Source organism: Ursus arctos, unplaced genomic scaffold (assembly GCF_023065955.2).
Source record: "Ursus arctos isolate Adak ecotype North America unplaced genomic scaffold, UrsArc2.0 scaffold_24, whole genome shotgun sequence".
In the NCBI taxonomy this organism is placed as follows: Eukaryota; Metazoa; Chordata; class Mammalia; order Carnivora; family Ursidae; genus Ursus; species Ursus arctos.
In genome coordinates this window covers 381,434-401,945 of record NW_026622919.1, presented here as the reverse complement: position 1 = coordinate 401,945, position 20,512 = coordinate 381,434, and the positions used below count along the sequence as shown (strand labels likewise).

Here is a 20,512-nt window from a genome sequence, read left to right as displayed (position 1 = left end):
TTTGGGGTACAACACACACTTTGCCCTTCACTAATTCTGTGGGGAAAGAAAAAAATGCCCCATTTTATTATTAACTGTTTTATTAGAAAACATTTGCATCGAATGGAAGAAGTTATATTTTCCATTCATATTGTTAGTTGCAGAGAATACTGAAGTTATAAGCGTATCTGACGACTGTCAACAGAAGCGCTGGAAAGGAGCATATGGTTCAGTTTCTGTTTGTCTCACACTTAATCACGGGCCTGACAGCAGAGCAGCCTGAAGGCTGAGGCGCCCGGGAGGCTGCACAGTGCACTGATGTCCCGCTTTGTTGCAGGAAGCGGCCGTCTTGGCCCTGGCTGCTCTCTGCAGCGAGTACTACGCCCTGGAGACCGGGGAGGCGGATCCCGCTAGGCAGGGTGAGTGGGCCGCAGGGGCTTCCATCAGGAAGTGGGCGTGCAGGGTCTGGGTTTCCGAGCGTTGCCTCCTGCTGCAGGTGGACAGGGTGTGGGAGGGAGGGGCCCGAGCTGGGAGTTGAGCAGGGATGGGGATGGGGGATGAGCGACATAGGGACGTGATGCTCTCGGATCCGCCGGGTTCGTGTAGCTGCCGGAGGTGTTCGTCCCTTTTGAGCTCTAGACAGGTGCTTCTCTGGAGCCTTGGCATTCCCCCGAAAAGGCGAGAACAGGCATGGTGCTCACTGTGCCGAACCCGTGCTTATGTCAGCAGCATTCGCCCGAATGACGCTTTCAAGTAAACTTCCCCCACTTTGTGCTTTGGAGATTCCCAGTGTACGTGGATGGAGCGCCTTCCTTATCTGGCCTCCCAGGGAGCCTCCTGTTTCCTGTTCCATTTTGTTCCTGTGTTTCCCTTGGTGTTGCTCCTTGGCCCCTTCCTCTTCTTTCTGGTCCTTGTTTCCTGGGTTCCGTCGGCTCAGAGGGTCTGCCTCTGCTGTGCTGGCATGTCCCGATCCCTGTTCCCGATTGCTTCAGTGACTTTTTACCTTACGGCAAAATGCGGTTTTAGGGTTTCCTTATTCACCGTGCCAGTTTCCTGGTGCGGATCCTCGGCATGTGCGTGTACTTTGCCCTTTCCCTGTTCACAGAAGCCTCGCTGCACAGTGTTGCCTCAGTTGGGTTTTCCGGAACCCCCTTGTGGTGGTTCGGCCGACCCGTGATGGGCCTGCGCAGAGAAGCTTCTTGTCCGTCCACTGTGGTGCCCTGCAGCGTTCTCTTGCCTGACAGTCACCTCAGAAGCATGTGAAACACTTTTAAATGATTTTAAATGGTAAAAATCATGTGTGCAATAGTCTGAATCTACTTTCTGTGATTTTTTCAAAACTAAGAACATATCCTGTAATGTGATCTTCTTTTTTTTTTTTTTTTTTGTAAAGATTTATTTATTTACTTATTCGACAGAGATAGAGACAGCCAGCGAGAGAGGGAACACAAGCAGGGGGAGTGGGAGAGGAAGAAGCAGGCTCATAGCGGAGGAGCCTGATGTGGGGCTCGATCCCACAACTCCAGGATCACGCCCTGAGCCGAAGGCAGACGCTTAACGACTGCGCCACCCAGGCGCCCCTGTAATGTGATCTTCTGACAGACTTTCCAAATTTATAACGTTTTTCCCTTGACCGTAGGCAGTGTTACCTAGAGAGGTAGTAATATCATTTTGTATTTAGTTTGTTTTTAAAAATTGGGATGATAAGGTCATCTTTCAGTTTTGCCTGAGAAGAGAACGTGGCGTCACTGTGCACGTGGGAACAGTGAGCGGTGTTCCGGCGTCCCCTGCGGCGTGCAGAGACCCCAGCCAGCGCTGCGGACAGGGTGCGCGCGGGTGTTTGATGTTTGTTCGCTGGCCTAACGTAGGCCCTTGAGGTTTCTGTGCACGTGTCGCCACGGTGGTGCTTTGTTGACGTCCAAGCAGGAAGGACAAGAATCAGTCACAATGGTCAGACAGGTCGGCGTGTGCAGCCTCCCGGCCCCTCCCGAGCTGTGTGGGTCGAGGACAGCCTGGCAACCCAACTGCCCTTCCCGCCCAGACTGTCCCTTGAGTCTGCCCTGCACCCTCTGTTCCTGTCCCTGTTTCATCCCTGTCGACGGCCTTCCCGTCTCGGGGAGCATCGGTCTGCGCGCAGTGTGCTCTCAGCCCGACTGGCTGCTTCTGCCCCTTCGTGCTCACCCTGGGAGGGCATCGTGTCCATCATGCGTTTGTGTTCCTGGTGAATAGGACCACCTCATGCATTCTTAACCCCTCCTGGATTTATTCTCCTAAGAGTGAAATCATGTATTAAAATCGCCTATGAAAACCTCAAAACCACCTATAAAACTTCTTAAATCCGTTTTGATCGGAGCCATTTCAAGGCATACCTGCTTCAGAAGCTGGCACGCTTCCTGCCTTTCCCTCGCCGCCTACTCACGCATTTCTGAGATGTCATAAAGAGTGCGTGCTGTGCGGGAAGGAAGGCAGTGGCCCTCTCGTTGCTTCCTTTCAGAGGAGCTGATACGGCAGTATCTTGCTGACCTGCAGAGCCCAGAGGAGATGGCTCGCTGTGGCTTCTCGCTGGCCCTGGGCGCCCTCCCGCGCTTCCTCCTGAAAGGCAGGCTGCAGCAGGTGAGTGCCCTGCACCCTGAGGAAAGGGCCCCCTGTTGGGTTCGGGCGCTGTGTGTGAGCCCGGTGGGGGAAGGTTCGGGAGGGCTCAGACCACGGGTCCACACCTGTCCGGGTGTGTGGCCGTGAGGAAGGGAACGGGGTGCTCCTGAAGGGGCCCGGTGAACACTCTCATGTGACAGGAGGGACTTGGGCTGAGTTCTAGTCTGACAGAGGGAAGCTGTTGCTGCCTCTGTGGAAACACACTCGCCTTTAGACAGCCATGTCGTGTCCCCTTCCTCCTGCCCGGGACATCTTGGGGTCAGAGGCACTGGACAGACCGCCTCAAACTCAACTCTGCGGCTTATCCGTTTGGAACATGCGACTCTCAGGACCAAATGGCCCTTCAAGAAGTAGCGGATCTTGATATCCAGGGTCAGCTGATCATTTGTCACAGTTTCCAGCTCTGGGCCACAGGACAGAAAGGGGGCAGCTGGCGTTGGGGATGCCCCGCGGAGATGAGCTGGGGGCTGCAGCAGGGCGTGCGGCCTGCCAGGTGCACGTTCTGTTGAGGACGCATTACTGCCTTTCAGGTGTTGGCAGGCCTGGGCGCCGTGACAGTCATTTGTCCTGAGGATGTGAGCTTTGCCGAGTCCAGGCGGGATGCTTTGAAGGCTATCTCAAGGTGGGTCTCCCGGCTGTTCCCCCAGTCCTTGCTCTCCCAGGGGCCAGCGACCACTGAGGGTGGTCCCTGTTGGTGTGGGCCAGAGCCCAGTCTCACATGATGAATCTACTTTGAAGCAAGTGTCACTTTTTATTTTCTCATTTCTTCTCTTTTCAGAGGGTTGTCAAAGAATATTTGCAACTCAGAGGCTCATTGACACTGTTTATTCATTGTCGCTATAGTGAATATTAGACTTCTTTGCTTTAGGAATGGCAGCCCACCTTGCGAACTGCGGCGTGAACCTTGCTCAAGTCTGGAAGTCCGTGTGGAGCGGCCTGTGGTGCTACCACACACAGCATGCGCGCCAGGACACACTTTGCTTTGTCCCTCACCCGTGCCCCTCTTCTGCTCTGCGGTGACACCACCCCTTTCTGCCAGGATGGAGGGCAGGAGGGGCCAGCACAGGTGGCCTCCCGCACACCTTTTAAGCTGCAGACACTAGGAAATGTGATTTTGGGGAAAAGCGTCATTCAGCATGTGTCCGCGTGGAAGGAGCTCTGGAGTTCTGAATCTGTCCCTGAGGTTGTTGGCCTGTTCCAGCATGTCCCATCAGGCCAAGATGGTGGGAAAGATGGGGTTCACAGACACTTGCCATATTTCACGCATTTTTAATAATTTCAGGGTTTGCCAGACGGTTGGCGTGAGAGCAGGAGGCGCCCCAGACGAGGTTGTGTGTGAAGAGAACGTCTCCCAGATTTATCGCACGCTGCTGGGCTGTCTGCGCGACTACACTACCGACAGCCGTGGGGACGTGGGCGCGTGGTAAGGTGGCAGGCGGTCTCTTGCTCATGGTCCTTGAGCTGCACTGTCCTTCCTGGGCCTGTATTCTCGGGACAGCAGAGTGTCCTCAGGCCTGGCTCATGGTTGCGTTCGACTCTTCTCTCAAATATACTAAATTCTACAACACACACACTTGTCACTCCCTCGTCCCAGCCCCCGCGGTTGGCTTTCCAGTTCTTTTGAGAGAGTTCAAGCAGACAAAGGCCCCAGTTTGGGCGCTTAGGGCAAGAAGGGGGTCAGACCACTTTGGAGGAGGAGGAAAGGGTACTTCTCTGGAGATTCAGCTGCACAGTGAACTGTGGCCCCTGTGACGGGAAACCAGGTGGCCAGATCTCAGTCTTGGGAGCAACCTTGGCTTGACTGTTCTCGCGAGGACGCCCTGACAATTCGTTATAGCCTGAGCCGCGAGGAGGCTGTTCCCGCGGCTCGAGGTGTGTCATTTTTTTGTTCTGCGTCGGCAGCTATCATCTTTACAACGTTTCAGTTGACTGTAAATAGCAGACCAAGTTACCCTTTTATTGGAGGAACTGAGAGCTGCTCTCATGACTTCTGTCTCTCGTTCTGTACATGCTGTGATGGGCGTTGTGCCAAGAGGCTGCATGGGGTACGGCGTCACTGACCTTGAGCGGAATCGTTATTACAGCGGAAACAGAGCTGAGCTTCACGTGACGCCTCAAAAGAGAGAAGAAAGAAATGCGCATGGTTTTCCATATGTGGCAAGTTTTTGGCCACGTTTCTTTAAATCTCCTCTGCCCCACCCCCATCTTGGACCTCCCGTGCCCTGTCCCCTGTGGGGCCGCCCCTTCCTGCAAACCCTGGGGCTCTACTCCCTTTTTTTTTTCTTCCAGTTTTTTTTTCTTCAGTTGTGTAAATTCTAATTTACGTTCAAGTTCACTGTCTCTTCCCTGGGTTACCTCTACGCTGCCATCAAGGTCGCCTGAGAAAGTTCTAATTTCATGGTGTCGCTCCATTACAGTTCCCGTCTGGGGCTTTTCCCACTTTCTGTGTCCGCTGGCTTTGCACCTTTTCCTCCATCAGGATGTTCCCTCACCTCACTGGCTTGCTTTCCTTCCCTTCTGCTCAGTCCCACATGGTGCTGGGGACACGGGCGCGTGGGGCCCTGATGGCCTTGGCGTGTCCTTGTAGACACGGACAGGGCTCATTGGTGGGAGCGTGGGGGGCCCTCGAGGAGTGTCCCTGAGTCCCTGGGGCATCCGCCCTGACAGCTGCCTGGTGGCCCTGCAACAGCACAGCCCCAACCCCTGCGCTTCCCTGTCCCCGCGGGATGCAGGCTGAGGGGGCTGCACCCATCGGGGTCTGTGTCAGTGATGACGGTTGAACCCCAGCCTGGGCTCAGTCGTGTGCCCTGGAGAGCGGGTCGTTCTTCCTGGTTCTTTGTGGGGCATGCGGTTCTGGAGCGGATCCTGGCTACTGGAGGTTTGTTGTGGAGACGGGTTCCCTCATTCCTCCGGAGGGTGCCGGTGGCTTTCCAGTGGCCAGTGGGCTTGGGTTCAGTACAGAGCTGCCGTCTCCGCCTCGCCTGATGTGAGCGGCCCCCCATGTTCTGTTGGGTGGGCAGCCCTCCTATGCGGGCGTGGGGTCCCCCTGTGGGGTGCACCCCTGCGAGGGGGCTCCTGTGCTCTTGGGGGCCCTGGTTGTCCTGACTCTTACAGTTCAAGCCAGAAGGACGGTGGGTCTCGGGTCCCTCAGCAGCGCAGACGCTGAGCCCTGTGAGGAGGAAGCTCGGGCAGCGCCGTGCACAGGGGTGCCGGTGCCACCGCTCCTCCCAGAGGCCTGCCTACGCAGCACAGGGTGGGAGCCCGGTGATGGTCGGTCCTTTTTCAGAGAACCTCACTCTCTGTGGAAGGTCTCCAGTTACTTATTTTTGCACCTGTTTTCCGTCTGCATGTTCCTCACAGTTGTTTAAAGACTCTGCCTATTTGTTCCGGGATGTGTGGGAGCCCCGTGTCTGCTTCTGTCCTTTCCTAGCATTTTAACACTTGGTCTTTTTTTTTTTTTTTTTTAAAACCATTCCTTGTAGCGCTAACTAAATCCAGAAACTGTACATTCAGAATTGCGGAGGCTCTGGGTGTGCACGTCCTTGCAGGGAGCACGAAGGGCAGGCCTGCGGTGTGGGTGCAGGCCACCCGATGCTTTCGGTGTGGGGTCGGGCTATGTGCCACCTGTACCCACAGCCCTGCCCGAGGGGCCTCCCTGCTGCCAGCACCTGGCATTTGGGACCCTGGCCCGTGTCTGTCCTGTCAGGAGCTGGGGAGGCCCCGAGGGCATGTGCAGGCTTGGGTTGTCCTCTACCACCTCTCCCGTGAGTGCTGTAGACACGGGGCGCCGGGGCCACATGGCCCTCCTGTCTGCCACGCCCTGCGTGGCCCTGGTGCCTGCAGATGCACAGGCATACTATGTGTCGGGTCTTCAGCAGCATCTGGTTGGTGGCCATGCCCTGGGGACAGGCTCCCTTGCTCCCATGAACCCTGGCCCGTGTCTGTCTTGTGCCTCCAGCACCCCCACACCCGTGCTCAGTACTTCACCTGCCAGGCTCCTGTGGGCTGGGGCCTCTGTCTGTCGGTGGGAGGACTGATCCCTGGCCCGTGGGACCTGCCAGCCTTGGTGGTGCGGGGCGGGTCTGTGGTCCCTCCTGCCCAGCTCTGTCCCCGCTGGGTCGGCCAGTCTTGGTGCGGGCTCAGGTTTTCACGGTGTGGAAGCTTCGTCTTCTTCAGTGTGAGCGACTGTGGAGTGAGTCAGGGTGGAGAGCGACGTCCTGGTCTAGAAGGACGGTAGCAGGGGCAGACGTGAGCTCTCAGCAAGCCTCTGTCCCTCGGTTTCTCTGCCAGGAGAAAGCTTTGTGGACCAGGCCGTTCTGCATCTGGAGGGTTTGTGGGCACATCAGTGCTGTTTGTGTGCCCTTGGGACCTGGCATCTGCCTGCGGGCGTCAGGCATGTGTCCTTGCTAACGGAGCACAGGAGAAAGTGCTCTTGCTAGCTGCGTGTACTGCGTTCGGTGGGCGTTTCCTACTAAAGTGACAGTCAGTCTCTGGAACTCACCCTGGTTGAGGGTGTCTGAGCCTCCTGAGTATGACTGAGGGGTCACGTGGCACCTGGGGCTCTTCATCGCCTCCTTGTCCCTACAGGGTCCGTGAGGCCGCCATGACCAGTCTGATGGACCTGACGCTCCTGCTGGGGAGGGAGCAGCCAGAGCTGATCGAGGCCAGTGTGTGAGTAGCTCTTGTGTGGGGGTCTGGCCTGGTCTGCGGGAGGACGCCAGCATTGGGGTCAAGGCCGGGGTCTCTGTGTCCAGTCCGCTGTCACTGCCGGGGTCTCTCTCCCCTCCCTCCCGCCTTCAGTCCCTTCCTGTGTCCCCTTCTCCCCTGTCACCCACCTGACCCCACCCATCTGCACCTCTTCCACCCAAGACCTGGTGCTCAGGCCTCTGAGGTGTCAGGTCCACTGTGGCAGCATCCCATCCCCCTGCAGCAGCTGGGGTGGCTGCTGTGCTCGCAGGGCCACTCTGGCTGGGGCCCTGGGTTCAAGCTGGGCTAACGGCCTCGCTCTTGGTTTGTAGCTGTCAGCAGGTCATGTGTTGTGTGGCCCAGCAGGCGAGTGAGAAGATTGACCGGGTCCGTGCACACGCCGCCCGCGTTTTCATGACGCTGCTGCACTCTGACGGCTCCCCTGTCCCTCACGTGCCCCACCGAGGAGAGCTGGAAAAGCTCTTTCCCAGGTACGGGAGGCCAGGGTCCCCGACCCCCAGTGGGCGCGGGCCCCCACTCCAGCTTGTTGACTCACTCTCTGCAGATCCGACATGGCCTCCATGAACTGGAATGCACCGTCCCAGGCCTTCCCTCGCATCACCCAGCTCCTGGGGCTGCCCGCCTACCGCTACCACGTCCTACTGGGGCTGGCCGTGTCCGTGGGCGGCTTGACCGAGTCCACGGTGAGGAGGTCTCTTCCCAAGCCCACGGTGGTGGGTGGCATCTGGCCCAGGGCTGGGGCGGTGTGGGAGGTTCGAGGGGGCACAAGTGCGGGGCAGCCAGAGGCTGAGAGGCACGCTCTGGGACTGCAGCTGTCTCCTTGCGGTGCTGGTTTTTTCTCTGCTTTGGGGGTCAAAGTGGGGTCAAGGGTGCGCTCCTTCCGCTGGCCTTGGGTTTGCAGGGCAGGACGCCCAAAGACGGTGTTACTCTCATGAGAGTGGGCTGGCGTTCCTAGTGGGAAGCTCAGTGGCAGGACTTTTTATTTAGGAAAATTGAAGCACAGAACTACCAGGAATGTTGTGGCGAGCTCCTGTGTGGACGGTGTCCCACCACACACAGCACGGAACAGCCTGGTTCTCTTGTGTGCACCGGGCTCAGCGGCACGTTTGGACTTCACCTGCTAGCTGCTGCTTCACCCTCTTTGCCCACTTTTCTTTTCTCCTCTTTGTGCTGTCATTTTCTGGATAAGTTTGGTCTGTTGTATGTGTTTGTTTTCTCGTGTCCATTCTGCTGATGTGGTGGCCACACATTCCTTTTACCTGCTCTTCACTGAACCCAGAAACAGTGTCGCGTGCACCCAACTTTGGAGCCGTCGAGGGTGGGGAGGCTGTGTCCTGCTCCCCTGCGTGGTCACACGTGGGCTTCTTGGGGACGGCAGATGCGTTTTCACTTACCTGCCCGTGCTCTTGGGTGCTGATATTGCTGGAGCGGGAGCCCTGTCTGGTGGGGCTGCTGCTCCTGGTTCGGCTGTGGGGTTGCCCCCCTCAGCCCTAGCTTGGCGCTCTGCAGCTTCCCTCTGATGCTCCAGCCTGTGACCTGCTGGGATTTGTTGTCTGTGTTCATCAGTGCGTTCATGGTTCCCATCTCTTCTGGACCCTTCTCTGCCCTCCTCATTCTCGTTCAGGATCTCCTCCTCCTGCGTACCCCTTATGATCCCACGTTTCCACCTGTGCTCCGTCCTTTCTGGTTTTCAGACTTCTTTTCCAGTACTGCTTTGTTTTGCAGCTTCGTACGAGGTGCTGTTTATCCTCTCCGCCTGCTGAATTTTTGGTTTCCGTAATTCTGTTTTTTATTACCAGACATTCACTTTGTTTTGAAATCTCTCTTGTGCTTTTTCATTGCAGGCTCATCTGGGTTTTGTTTTTGTGTTTTTTGTTTGTTTTTAAGAGAGTGAATGGGGGGGAGGGGCAGAGGGAGAGAGAACCTTAAGCAGATTCCCCATTGAGTGCAGAGCCTGACGATCTCACGACCCCGAGATCATGACCTGAGCCAAATCGAGAGGCCAACGCTCAACCGATGGCACCACCCAGGCGCCCTGCAGGCTCCTCTAAAAATTAACCTGCAGCCCTGTCCTCTGTGCCATGTCTTGTAATGCTCGTACCTGTGCTCTCGGTGGAGGGGGTCTGCTTTGGCTCACTTCCTCTTGTTGACTCATTCCTGGTCACTCCCCGTCCTGGGTCTGTGACAGGGAGGCAGGCGACTCTGGTCTGGGGGCGCTGCCTTTGCTCCTGCAGGCAGCTGTGGGTGGCACCGCACGGGTTAGTGGGAGCGGGTTTCTTCGGTGCCAGCCCCCAGCTGCCGGTCCTGCTTCAGGGCACCTGGATTCCTGCTGCCCCCACTACCAGCTGTGCCCGCATCCATGTGGTCACTGCACGGGTCACTCTGTCAATTCCTTCTGCTCATCCGTTGGGGTCTGTGGGGAGGGTCTCTGAGCCCAGCAGTGCCTTGGGGGTTATAGGTTGAGTTTGGAATAGAAGGTGTCAGAGCATCTGGCCCCTGACCTGCTTCTCGGGGAGACTGTGTGCAGCCCCCACTGAGGTCAACTTAGGGGTCGTTGTGGTGCTTGGTCTGTGCTGCCCCAGGAGAAGCATTTCCGGGTCAGTGCTCATTCCATGTCTTTGTGCTTATGCCCCATCTGGTGGGACGTTGCCAAGATGGCCGTGCTGTGTCGCTCTGTCTCCTGGGCTCCGTCATGGATGTTGGAGTGGAGCCATCGAGGTGGACTCTGGGGCAGGTGGCAAGGGGGCGGCGGTCTTGTCGTCGTTACCAGAGTGCGTCTGTGTTGCAGGTCAGGTGCTCGACTCAGAGCCTCCTTGAGTACATGAAGGGGATTCAGAATGATTCGCAGGCCCTGGAGGGCTTCGGGGGGACCCTCCTGCAGGTCTTCGAGGACAACCTTCTGAATGACAGGTAAGGGATGGCACTTTCATCACGGTTTTCAGACCTCCATGGTCTCACTTGTACCACCAGGATTTTCAAGGGGGCAGTGAGGTAGGCCCAGGTGGGGACCTGACTGCAGCCAGGCGAGGGCGTGCCCACGGCTCACGGCACTCCACTGGCCACATCATTGTGGAGCTGCTGCCAGCCTGCACTGTGGGCAGCCAGATTAGGACTTCGGTACATGTCGGGCGTGAAGGTGACCGAGGCTATGAGCCTGGGAGGGTAAACGTGGCTCTTCCCTGAGGTGACGTCTTCCTGGTCTGTGCACGGACATGTCCATTGTATAGTCAAGATCTCTGCAGGCCAGGATTGGAATGTTGCAGCAAGAGATAGGACTTGTTTTCCGAGCATCTTTGCTGCGTTGTTTGTGCTAACTGCTTTTCCGTGAAGGCGGTGTGTAGACCCCATGGGTCCTGACCTTGGAATTGGGGGTGTTTCCCAAAGTTCTCTGAGAGGGTTTATCCTGGACTTAGATCTCCGCTGTCCTGGGCAGCCGGGCCCCAGTTACAACGGTACGAACGCAGGCCCTTGTTGGCCTGTCCTGTCTGTGGAAAGCAAATGGGAGCTCAGCGGGTGGTCTTTTCTCTTCTCCGGGAGAGCGCTGAGTGTGAGTGAAGGGTACAGTTTGGTAGACTGACTCTGTCAGCATCCCGGAAACTATCACCAGTCAGGACACTGAGTACACCTGTCACCCCTCCCACCCCCAGCCCGAGGCAGCTGCTCTCGCTAATTTGCTGTCACTGGGGCTCAGTGGGCATCTTCTCCACGTGCATTTCAGTGCAATCTGCAGCGTGTCTGGCTTCCGTTGTGCGGTCAGACCACACTTGGTTTCTCTGTTGATGGTCGCCGGGGGGTTTGTGGCCGGAGTTAAAGATTAAGCTGAGGGGGACGTTTGCAGACATGTCTGTACGGACACGTCCCCACTTTGCTCCTGGGTCAGCTGAGCAGCCGGCGAGCTGCGTTGCGTGGCAGGTGGGTGTTCAGCTTTTAAAGAACTGCCACAATGTTTTGCGAAGCACTGGCGCTGTTTTGTGCTCTGCTGGGACGTCTGGAGGGTCAAGGCGCCGGATCCGTGCGTTCTGACGGCTGTGGCCTGTCCTCATGCTTCGGGGCTTCCTTCCTGCCTGGCGTGGATTTCCTCCCCGATGAGAGTCTGTTCATACTTTCTGCCTGTTTTTTAGCTGGGTGGTTGTGGTTTCCCTCACTGCTGAGTTCTGAGATTTCTTGTGTGAGCTGTGCAAAGCCTTTGTCAGACAGTGGCCTGCAGACACCGTCTTCCAGGCGGTGACCTGTCCTTTACGCCCTTGGCGAACTCTGAGCGGTCAGCTACATGCCCACGCGCTCTGGCGCCTCCCCTTGGTTTCTATGGGTGTGATTGTTGTGTCAGAGGGAAGAGTCTTGTCCTGACTTCGGGTCACGAAGGTTTTCTCTTGACGTTTTCTAGAAGATCTCCAGTGTTAGGTTTTATATTTAGACCTAAGGTCTGTCTTGGGTTATTTTCTGTGTGTGACGTGAGATCCATGTCTGTGTTGTGTCTGTGTGTGGGTGTCCAGTGTGTTGAAAAACCGTCCCTTCCACAATGTTGCTTTTCTACTTTTTCATCAATTGTGGATATGGAAGCTCATTTCTGGGCTTTTCTACTCCTTAGTCTGTGCTGTTGTGCTCCCTCAAGCTTTGCGGCTGAAAAAACGGTGCCAGCTCGCTCTCTTGGCCCTTAGTTGTTTGGCTTTTCTTGACCCTTCGTGTTTCCACGTGAATTGTACAAGTGTCATTTTCTACACGGTGTCTTGTCTGGATTTGGATTGGGATGGTGTCGACTGGGGAGAGTCCGCATCTTCGTGGTTCCGGGGTTGGCACCTGGGCCTCAGCATTCGCCTTCTCCCCTCAGGGTGTCTGTGCCGCTGCTGAAGACACTGGACCAGATGCTGGCCAACGGCTGCTTCGACCTCTTCACCTCGGAGCAGGAGTAAGTGTGCCCCATTTGGTGCCCCTCTGCCGGGCTAGCCTCACAGCTCGCCTTGTAGAGACGAAGCCGTGAGAGGTGGAGGTGAGAATCTAGGAGGTGGTTTCCAGCACGTTCAGGGCTGGTCCCTGCCAGCAAGAGGCTCTGGCTGCCCCCAGTGAGGCTGGGCTGCGCCTCGGGCCAGGCTTCCAATGTAGTGCCTGCCGCTCAGGTGGGAAGAGGCCCAGGCAGGGCAGTGCAGAGCCGTCCCAGGAGGACCGGGGCTGCGGGGACGGGCCGGGGGTGGGCACAGAAGGCGGGTGTGTGCAGAGCTCCTCCCCCACCTGCACGTGGGGACACGCGGCGGCCGCGAGTCAGCTCCTGGCCAGTGAGCTCTGGTGTCCGGGCTCACAGTGGCTGCTTTATCTTGTTAGGAGCCTGATGACTTTCCCTGGATCCCAGACCTTGAGGGCTTTGCCTCTGGGCTGGGCATCCTGTGCCCTGTGGGGGCTGGACCTCCCTTCTGGGCACGTTTCAGGGACTCAGAAAGAGCTGTGCCAGGTGGGCCCCGAGTGGTGTTTTCCCATGTTAACTGTCTCCCGCTCTGGAGGTCTCTCTGTGGGCCGGAGTCTTTCTGCCGTGTCTGAGTGGTGCTCGGCCCTGCTCCCCAGTGGCACTGCCACCACCTGTGTCCCCCCCCATGCTCCTCTCCTTTGCCTCAGTGGTCACTGTCCTTGGCAGCCTGCTGTCCTGTGAATTTTGTTTGGTTTTTAGTGTCAGAGGGTGAGTATGGTGCCTGTTACCGCGTCTCCGCTGTGTCCCTGATTCTCTGGCATCAGGGCACTGTCTGCTCGAAGGACACACCACCCTGTGTGCGGGATGGTGTCCCCTGGCTTGCTAAACATTCTGTCTGAAGACCTAAACATACATTTTCCTGGTTTGAAAATTTCAAAATAAAACGGTAGGACACAGTGTCTTGCTACAAACGTAGCTCTTTTTATTTCTCTCTCGTTTTGTCAGTTTCTGCTTTATGTACTCAAAGGTCTTCTGTTTGGGTACATGCAAGTTTAGGACTGAATGTTGGTATTAGGTGACCCACTTCCTCACTGCTGTTTGCACCGGCTTCTTTGGACTTTGAACCGGCACCCTGCTGTGTTCTCTGACCCGGCATTTTCGCGCACGGCTGTTTGGTGTGTCTCTTACGAGCAGGGTGAGACCCGGTCTGACTGCCTCTGACCTCTAACTGGATCATTTAATCTCATTTGCAAGGAACCCGCTGGGTCTCAGACCTGCGTCTGTGTGCATCTTCCGTCGGTCCGGTCTGCTGCCTGTCTCCCTTCCTCCTTTTTTGTCTGATTAATTAAGAACGTTTCTCATTCTGGCGGAACTTTTCACTCCTTTCTGCTCTTTTAATGGCCACCCTGTCATTCTGTGTTTTGCCCTCTTCCTGGACAAAACCAAGGATGCTAACATGTTCCATTTACGTGAGCTCATCATCATTGTCGTGTTGTGTTACACGTACATTTTCACTTGGTGTTGCTCTGTGCAGTTACTGTTTAAATTGTCCACGTTTGCTGTCTCCTTCCTACCCTGCAACCCCGGGCCCCACCCCAAATTTGGGGTCATGCTTTTCTGTCTAAAGAACAGCCTTTTGAAGCTCCTCTGGTGATGTCTGCTGGCAGTAAATGTTTTCTGATTTTATTTGCAAGTTACTTTCAGAGGGTGTAGAATTCTAGGCAGACATTTTATTTTGGGACCTAAACATCTTTCTTTTTCTGACTTCTCTTGCTTTTGAGACGTTGCCTGTGAGTCTGGAGTCTCAGGCAGCCTGGGTTTTCTTCTGCCTCCTTTGAAGATTTTTCTCTTTGAGAAATCTCAACATTTCTACCACTCTAGTTGTCGATTATATACTCCTCTACCCTACCAGGATTTGTTAAACTTGAAGATGTGGCTTTGTTTTCATTTATTCGAGAAAATTCTTGACCCCCCCTTTCCTTCTTCCCCCCAGACCATGGCCCCCCCTGAGGCCGTGCTGTATCCCACGTTTCTCCCTGTGCCTCGTACTTCTGACCTGTCCTCCACCTGCCGACTCCCTCCTAGCATGTTTTTGGCACTGCAGGCAGGTGGTAGCAATCTGGAACCTCCCTGACCCACATCTACCTGGGGGGGTCTCTGGACTGCCTGCAAGAGGTGCTCTCTCCCTCTGGGGGCAGCCTTCCAGGTCCGTCAGGTGCATACCTTTGTTAGGACCAAGCTTTGGGTCTTGTTGTGGCTGGAGGCTGGGGACAGCATGCTCGGGTCCTCTGGCAGTTGCTACACCCTCGTTCTGAGGCACCCCCGGGTGCAGCCTCTCCTCTGGGAGTGGAGACAGCAGGCATTCCACCTGCTGCACGGAGAAGGGCCTTGGGGTCCAGGCAGGGAGAAGTGGCAGCAGAGACACTGGGTGCGTGGGTTCTCACTGCAGGTAACTGTAAGCCAGCAGACCCACTAGTGGCCTAGATGTGGGTGTAGGGGAGCAGACTGCAGCCAGGAGGCGGGGTTGTCTCCAGGACAGGAGAGCCAGTGTGGCGGGTGCGGGCCAGACACTGTCCAGCTCACGTTCTGCGAGAACACCACAGAGCAGCTTATAGAGCAGAAACTTAGTCCACAGTTCTGAAGGCAAGAGGTCTGGGGTCAGGGTGCCAGCAATTCAGGCCCTGGTTTGCAGAGGGACCTTCTCACTCTTCACCTGACAGATGGAAATGCATCTTGTCTCTTCTCATGATGGCACTCATGCCATCGTGGGGACTCAGTTTCATGTCCTAATCGCCTCTGAGGCCCTACTGGTAATACCTTCACGTTGGGGATCAGGGCTTCAACATGTGAATTTGGGGGACATAAACATTCAGTCCGTAGCATAAATGTTTGGTCTGAGACGCTCATTAGATCCCAGAGGAAAGTCCTCAGAGGGTGGGTGGTGTATGAACCCATGAGGTCAGCAAGGGAGCGGGTGTAGACCAGGAAGGGCCCCGATGGAGCTGTGGGGTGTCCCGTTGTTAAGAGGACGGCGAGCAGAGGGGGCAGCGGAGCCACTGGGAAGTAGGTGAAGTTGGAAGAGCACCTCATAGTAGGGTCATCGGTGGTGTGAGCCATATGGTCATGTAGGTGGAGGACATGGTGGTCACTTGGTCCCCAGCAAGTGTTTCAGTGAGCCGTGGGGAGAAGCCTGCAGAGGGGAGGGGGCTGGAGGTGCACACCGACAGCTCTGGGTGACAAGGACCTGGAGGAGGTGGGCGGGGGTGCCAGCCGCTGGAGAGAGACCGAGAGCCACTTTCCCTGAAGAGGGAGTAGCGGCAGTGGAACCCCCAGCAGTGGCACCGGAGAGGAGGAGCACTGTGTGTCGTAGGGACCCTTGCTGGCCTGGCCCCGCGTTGTCCTCAGCTGTGCAGAGTGGAGGAGGACGTGTGTCCATGCTCGGCCACTCCCTGGTTCTCCTTGGACCCAGGAGCGGGGCCTGGCTACAAGCTGGTCATCCCTTCCTTTGGTCCCGGGCTGAGCCTGCATTCACTGGCACTTTCCAGGGACGGGTTGTCTGGGTGCCCCTCCTATTGGTGAGAGGGTGGAGAGGCGCGTGCACGGGACAGGCACCGGCAAAGGAGCCACTTAACGTAGCTGCGTGGGGTGCATCCCTGGGGGACGTGGCCCTCTGATCATCTGGTGGCAGTGCCGCCACCGGATGCCACAGCGTGTCTGGGCGGCACGTGCTTGCTGAAAGCGCGTCTCTGGCATCGTGTGCTTCCCTTCTAGCCACCCCTTCAGTGTGAAGCTGCTCGCGCTTTGTAAGGAGGAAATCAAGAAGTCCAAGGACGTGCAGAAACTGCGGTCGAGTGTCGCGGTGTAAGTTCCGAGCGCTCACTGTGATGGTGAAAGAAGGGCTGGTCAGGCGGGAGAGACGCAGAGTTAATTTTACTCTCAGTCGGTCTGGGTGGAGAACAGCCTGTGTCTGTTGCAGGGTCAGCTCAGACGGCCTCCCAGGAGGGGCTGTGCCTCATCTCGGGGAGCGTCCTTGTGGGAGGCAGGCTTTCGTGACAGAGCCGACCCCCTGACACTGGAGGTCCGACGTGTTGCAGTGGGTGCTGAAGCCTGTCGTCCTGCAGGTTCTGTGGGATGGTGCAGTTCCCGGGCGACGTGAGGAGGAAGGTCCTTCTGCAGCTGTGCCTTCTGCTCTGCCACCCGTTCCCCGTGGTGAGTGTGCACACGGCCGCTCCCAGGCTCTTCCCGTCGTGGCGCCTGGGGCCCTGACCCCTGCCAGGTGTGTGGGCGGGCCCTGCGGCAGGCCCGTCAGCCTGGCCCATGCCTGACCAGCACCCTCGCCCAGACACCACCTACCCAGGTCAGGTGTCCTGCGAGGCCATTTTCCTAAAAGGTACCAGTGACGTTTATACCTAACACGTTGATTCTCGAAGGGGGGTCACTGGACCCGGCTGCAGCAACCCCCCATCAGAAACTCAGGTTCTCAGGCTGCCCAGCGTGCTGACTGAGTTCCCCTGGGGTGGGCCTGGGGGGTCTGAGACCATCTGCCCCGTGAGCGGTGTTGCCGGTGGGCAGCTCGGGAACAAAGCAGGTGGGGCAGTTTCCCTGACAAGGGGCAGGTTTTCCATGAAGCATTTCCTTCAAAGGCGGCCTGGCTTCTCCTTGATGAGGTTGCCGTGGGGCAGCAGGGGAACGGGGTGGCCCTGCCACAGCCTGCGCGGTCACCTGTCCAGCTGTGGCCAGGGTCTCCTGAGGCAGGATCCCAGGTCACCTCCTTCTAACAACTTGCATGGTGCCCAAGCAGGTCTTGGGTTCCATTCGGACCCGGGGTCGTGCCTGGCCCCACGTCCCTGCTCCGTGGGCAGGGTCCTGTCACTCTGCTTGGGTTCTCGTGGGCCTTCCCCTCCTGCTGACGTGCTCCGTCCTGCCCAGATCCGGAAGACCACGGCTAGCCAGGTGTATGAGATGCTCCTCACCTACGGTGACATCATGGGCGAGGACGTCCTTGATGAGGTCATGGCTGTGCTGGGCACTACGGCCTGGTGAGTGCGAGGCCCCTTCCCATCCTCCCACCGGGTCAGGGGTGGCTCCTTGGTCAATGGGGCTGTCTAGAACCTTCTTCCTGTCCCCGAGGCCCCCCAACAAACCCTCTGAAGGGACAGGGAAAGACGGGTCCCAGCTCTCGACGCCTCTGCTCCGAGGAGGTGGTGACCCTGTGTCTGCCCACGGGTCCCCACTCATACCCCAGGGGTTGGGGGGTCCCCTGGGCACGGGGGGGGGAGGGGGCGACTCCTGTTCAGGTGGAAAGATGTTCAAAGTGCGAAGGTGGGTGGTTCTGACCACTAATTGTTTATTTCTGGTGGGGCTGCTTTCGTTGATAACAGCGTCACGGGCTCTCGGCTGATGGGGTCACTTCAGAAATGGCTCCTCCTGCCCCTGAGTGGCAGTGTCCGGAATGCCAAGAAGGGAGTGGCACAGGAGGCGGTTTACCCTCTGCGGGGACGTGCTCACATGCTGGCCATGGCCTCCAAGGGAGCAGAGGGTCTGAGTGCCTGACGCAGGTGCCCGTGCTCTCCTGAGGCGGCCCCTGGGCCTTTGCTCGGCCATGGTGGAAAAGCCCTATAAGGACATGTTCAAACATCAGAAAGAGTGGAATAGGTGTCCCCCGTCCCAGATAATCCGGTTCTTTCCCAGGGCATTCGGGGCCATTGGCTTCTCTTGGGTCCCTCAAGGCAGAGCTGGGCCCCAGGGCTTGTTACCGGTGCAATGTCCTACGGTGTCTGTCGGCTTTCTGACTCGATGCGTTGGGGCAGCAGGGTGGAGGACATGTGAGGAGTGCGGGCCAGGGCTAATGGGAGGAGGGCATGTGGGCAGCGTGGAGAGCGGGAGGGTACAGCCTGGGGTGCAGGTTCAACAGGACACACTGGATAACGAGTCCTAACAGACACATGGGGGATACCTGCTGTGGTCCAGGCACCACGCATGCTCACGTGTGCACACGCTCAGCCACGTGTGCACCCCTGCAAGGTGACCCCTCCCCTCCCCACCCATCTGGGAGAGGTCAGGCAGCAGCCCCTGGAGGCACCAGTGATAAGGGGCCTTCGTGCCGATGGTGGACTGGGCTCTGTTAGCGTCCACGCGCTTACATCAGCAGGAGAGGACACGCGAAACGTGTCTGTGTGTTTCCCTCGAGATTGAGACACTCCTAAGAGGGCCGAGCCGTCCACAGAGCCCCAGGTGCCGGCTCCCCTGCTGGGGCGTGAAGGGCAGAAAAGCCCTGGTTTCAGGGCTTCCTCGAGGTTCTCGGGGACACATTTATCTCGGGGATGAGGGAGTTCAGTGAACGTCTTTGTGGGAGCCGCTCATGAAAGTTCCAGAACAGAAAACGTGGGTGCCCCTGCTCTCGGTCACTGACCCCGTTCCCCAGGGCCCGCTCTTCAGCGTCTGTGGAGAGAGCCACGGTTCTCCCTGCGGAGCGTGCTGCCGTGTGGTCAGCTGCACGGACACACAGGCACCTTGCAGATGAGATTCTAAAGCAGCCTGGAAGGGAGGGCCTGGCGCTGAAGCACCTGGGGCTGAGGCCCTCCTCCCTCCCCACGTGGGGCGCACAGGGCTCTTCCCCACAACCCAGTCCCTTTCTCTTGAAAGAAATTCCAAAGGATTTTACAATAATTTGTTTTCTTATTCTAAAAGAAAAAGGTAACAATATTTTTATGAAAGTGATAAACAGCTTTCAAAGTCAAAACTTTGAAAACCCACCTACCCCACCTTTCCGAGTCTCAGCGTTTCCTGTCAGTCTGGGGGCCGCCCATCTGGGGCCACACCTCCCCTGGGGCGCCGCTCTTTTGGGGGCTCCTCCTCCATAGTTTCCCCAGAAGGATGCCAGGAGCAAGGGCTGTGTGCAGCACTCATGCCCGGGTTTGCCTGGTGCCGTTTTCCGTGGTCTCCCCCGAAGCTAACATGCTGGGGTTCTGCGCACCCAGCACGGAGTTGCCTGAGAGCCTGTAGCTTGCAACAGGTTTAACCGCGAGCCAGCCGTCCCTGCCGCTGAAGCTGCTCTTGCCCTCTCTTCCCCCAGGGACGCAGAGCTCCCGCTCGTGAGAGGCCAGAGGAACCGCCTGTGTGACCTCCTCGGCGTGCCCAGACCTCAGCTGGTCCCCAAGGTAACTGCATGGCCCGTGGCTACATGAGACCTGGGGGCCCTTTCCAAGTGCAGCTCCCGTGAGCCACCATTCTGAGCTTGAGTCTGGAACATTCCGGTTGTACCCGGCGGCTGGTGCTTTTCCCCACCCTGCCTGCCCCTCGTGTGCTTTGCCGGCTCCTCCCCACAGGCTCCTGCGTGCCTTGTCCCCACCGGACACGTGTCAGGTGTGTCCTGTGGGCAGGATGTCCAGGACAGGCCCTCTGCCTGGCGGGTGGCCGTCCTATGCTGCCCGCCCTTGGCAGTGACGCAGCTCGTTCCTTTCACTGAGGTCCTTGGTGCTGCTGTCTGGTTTCCACCATCACCACCTCCCTGGACGCTCGTCCTGTCTGGGGACGCTGTCACCCCCGGGGTCTCTGGGGCTGCCCAGTGAGGTGTCAGTCTTTTCCACGGCATTAGTGTGCACACTGTAGCTGCGGTTTTCTGAGATCGCAGGGCCCCTGGCTGTCCCTCCAGGCTCTGCGTGGCCGTCCAGACATTTTCGGCTCTTGCGTGTGTGCTTGCAGGGGATCAGGATGGACTCAGGCTGTGGGCTCCACTGGACCTCAAGCACAGAGCACGGCAGCATGTTCTGTGACGGCTGGGCACAGAGGCAGTTCCTCGGCCCCACGTTCCTGATCCTGCCCTGTTGTGGCCCTGTTCCCCTGGACCCAGTTTGATCCCTGACTGCTTCTGAACTTTAACCAAGCAAGAACACACAGGAGTGCGTGCCGTCCAGCTTTGTGCACATGCGGGATGAGCACGTGGCTCAAGGGTGGAGCCTCCCAGGCGGGCTGCTGGCAGCGCTTGCTCCTGCTGGGCTAGAGGGCTGCAGCCCCAGATGCTGGCGAGCAGAGTCCAGAACGTGCTTGCGTTGCGTGTGCTATGTGCGTCCCCTTCTGTGCTTTTTCTGGGCTGTCTGAGGCATATGGGCTCTGGACTGTATCTGCCAGGATCTCCCTCTCTGGGGGCGGCTCTGTCATCCTTAGGTCTCGTATGTTCCAACTTACCCTTTCTATTCTGTATAATTAAGGGCCTGTTTAAGGTCTTCACCGATTCCAGGGTTGTGTCTCCTGGGTGTTTCTTAAAAGCTTTATTGT

General features: G+C 57.5%; 2 protein-coding genes across 2 annotated transcripts in view; one reads left to right on the top strand and one right to left on the bottom strand.

Moving 5' to 3' along the window:
* TBCD (tubulin folding cofactor D) overlaps window positions 1–20,512 on the top strand; it is a 160,652-nt gene that overhangs the window by 137,580 nt on the left and 2,560 nt on the right. Inside the window, exons 26-38 of the mRNA XM_026483785.4 lie at window positions 317–398; window positions 2,474–2,592; window positions 3,162–3,253; window positions 3,914–4,054; window positions 7,219–7,302; window positions 7,650–7,808; window positions 7,883–8,021; window positions 10,127–10,248; window positions 12,167–12,244; window positions 16,007–16,096; window positions 16,357–16,444; window positions 17,165–17,274; window positions 19,311–19,395. Of these exons, the coding sequence (XP_026339570.1) occupies window positions 317–398; window positions 2,474–2,592; window positions 3,162–3,253; window positions 3,914–4,054; window positions 7,219–7,302; window positions 7,650–7,808; window positions 7,883–8,021; window positions 10,127–10,248; window positions 12,167–12,244; window positions 16,007–16,096; window positions 16,357–16,444; window positions 17,165–17,274; window positions 19,311–19,395 (1,389 nt within the window). The remainder of the gene's footprint in view (window positions 1–316; window positions 399–2,473; window positions 2,593–3,161; window positions 3,254–3,913; window positions 4,055–7,218; window positions 7,303–7,649; window positions 7,809–7,882; window positions 8,022–10,126; window positions 10,249–12,166; window positions 12,245–16,006; window positions 16,097–16,356; window positions 16,445–17,164; window positions 17,275–19,310; window positions 19,396–20,512) is intronic.
* The window catches only part of B3GNTL1 (UDP-GlcNAc:betaGal beta-1,3-N-acetylglucosaminyltransferase like 1), a 121,874-nt gene continuing 114,554 nt past the window's right edge, over window positions 13,193–20,512 (bottom strand). The window contains exon 14 of the transcript XR_008961309.1: window positions 13,193–17,851. The gene's annotated coding sequence lies outside the window, so the exon portion shown is untranslated. The remainder of the gene's footprint in view (window positions 17,852–20,512) is intronic.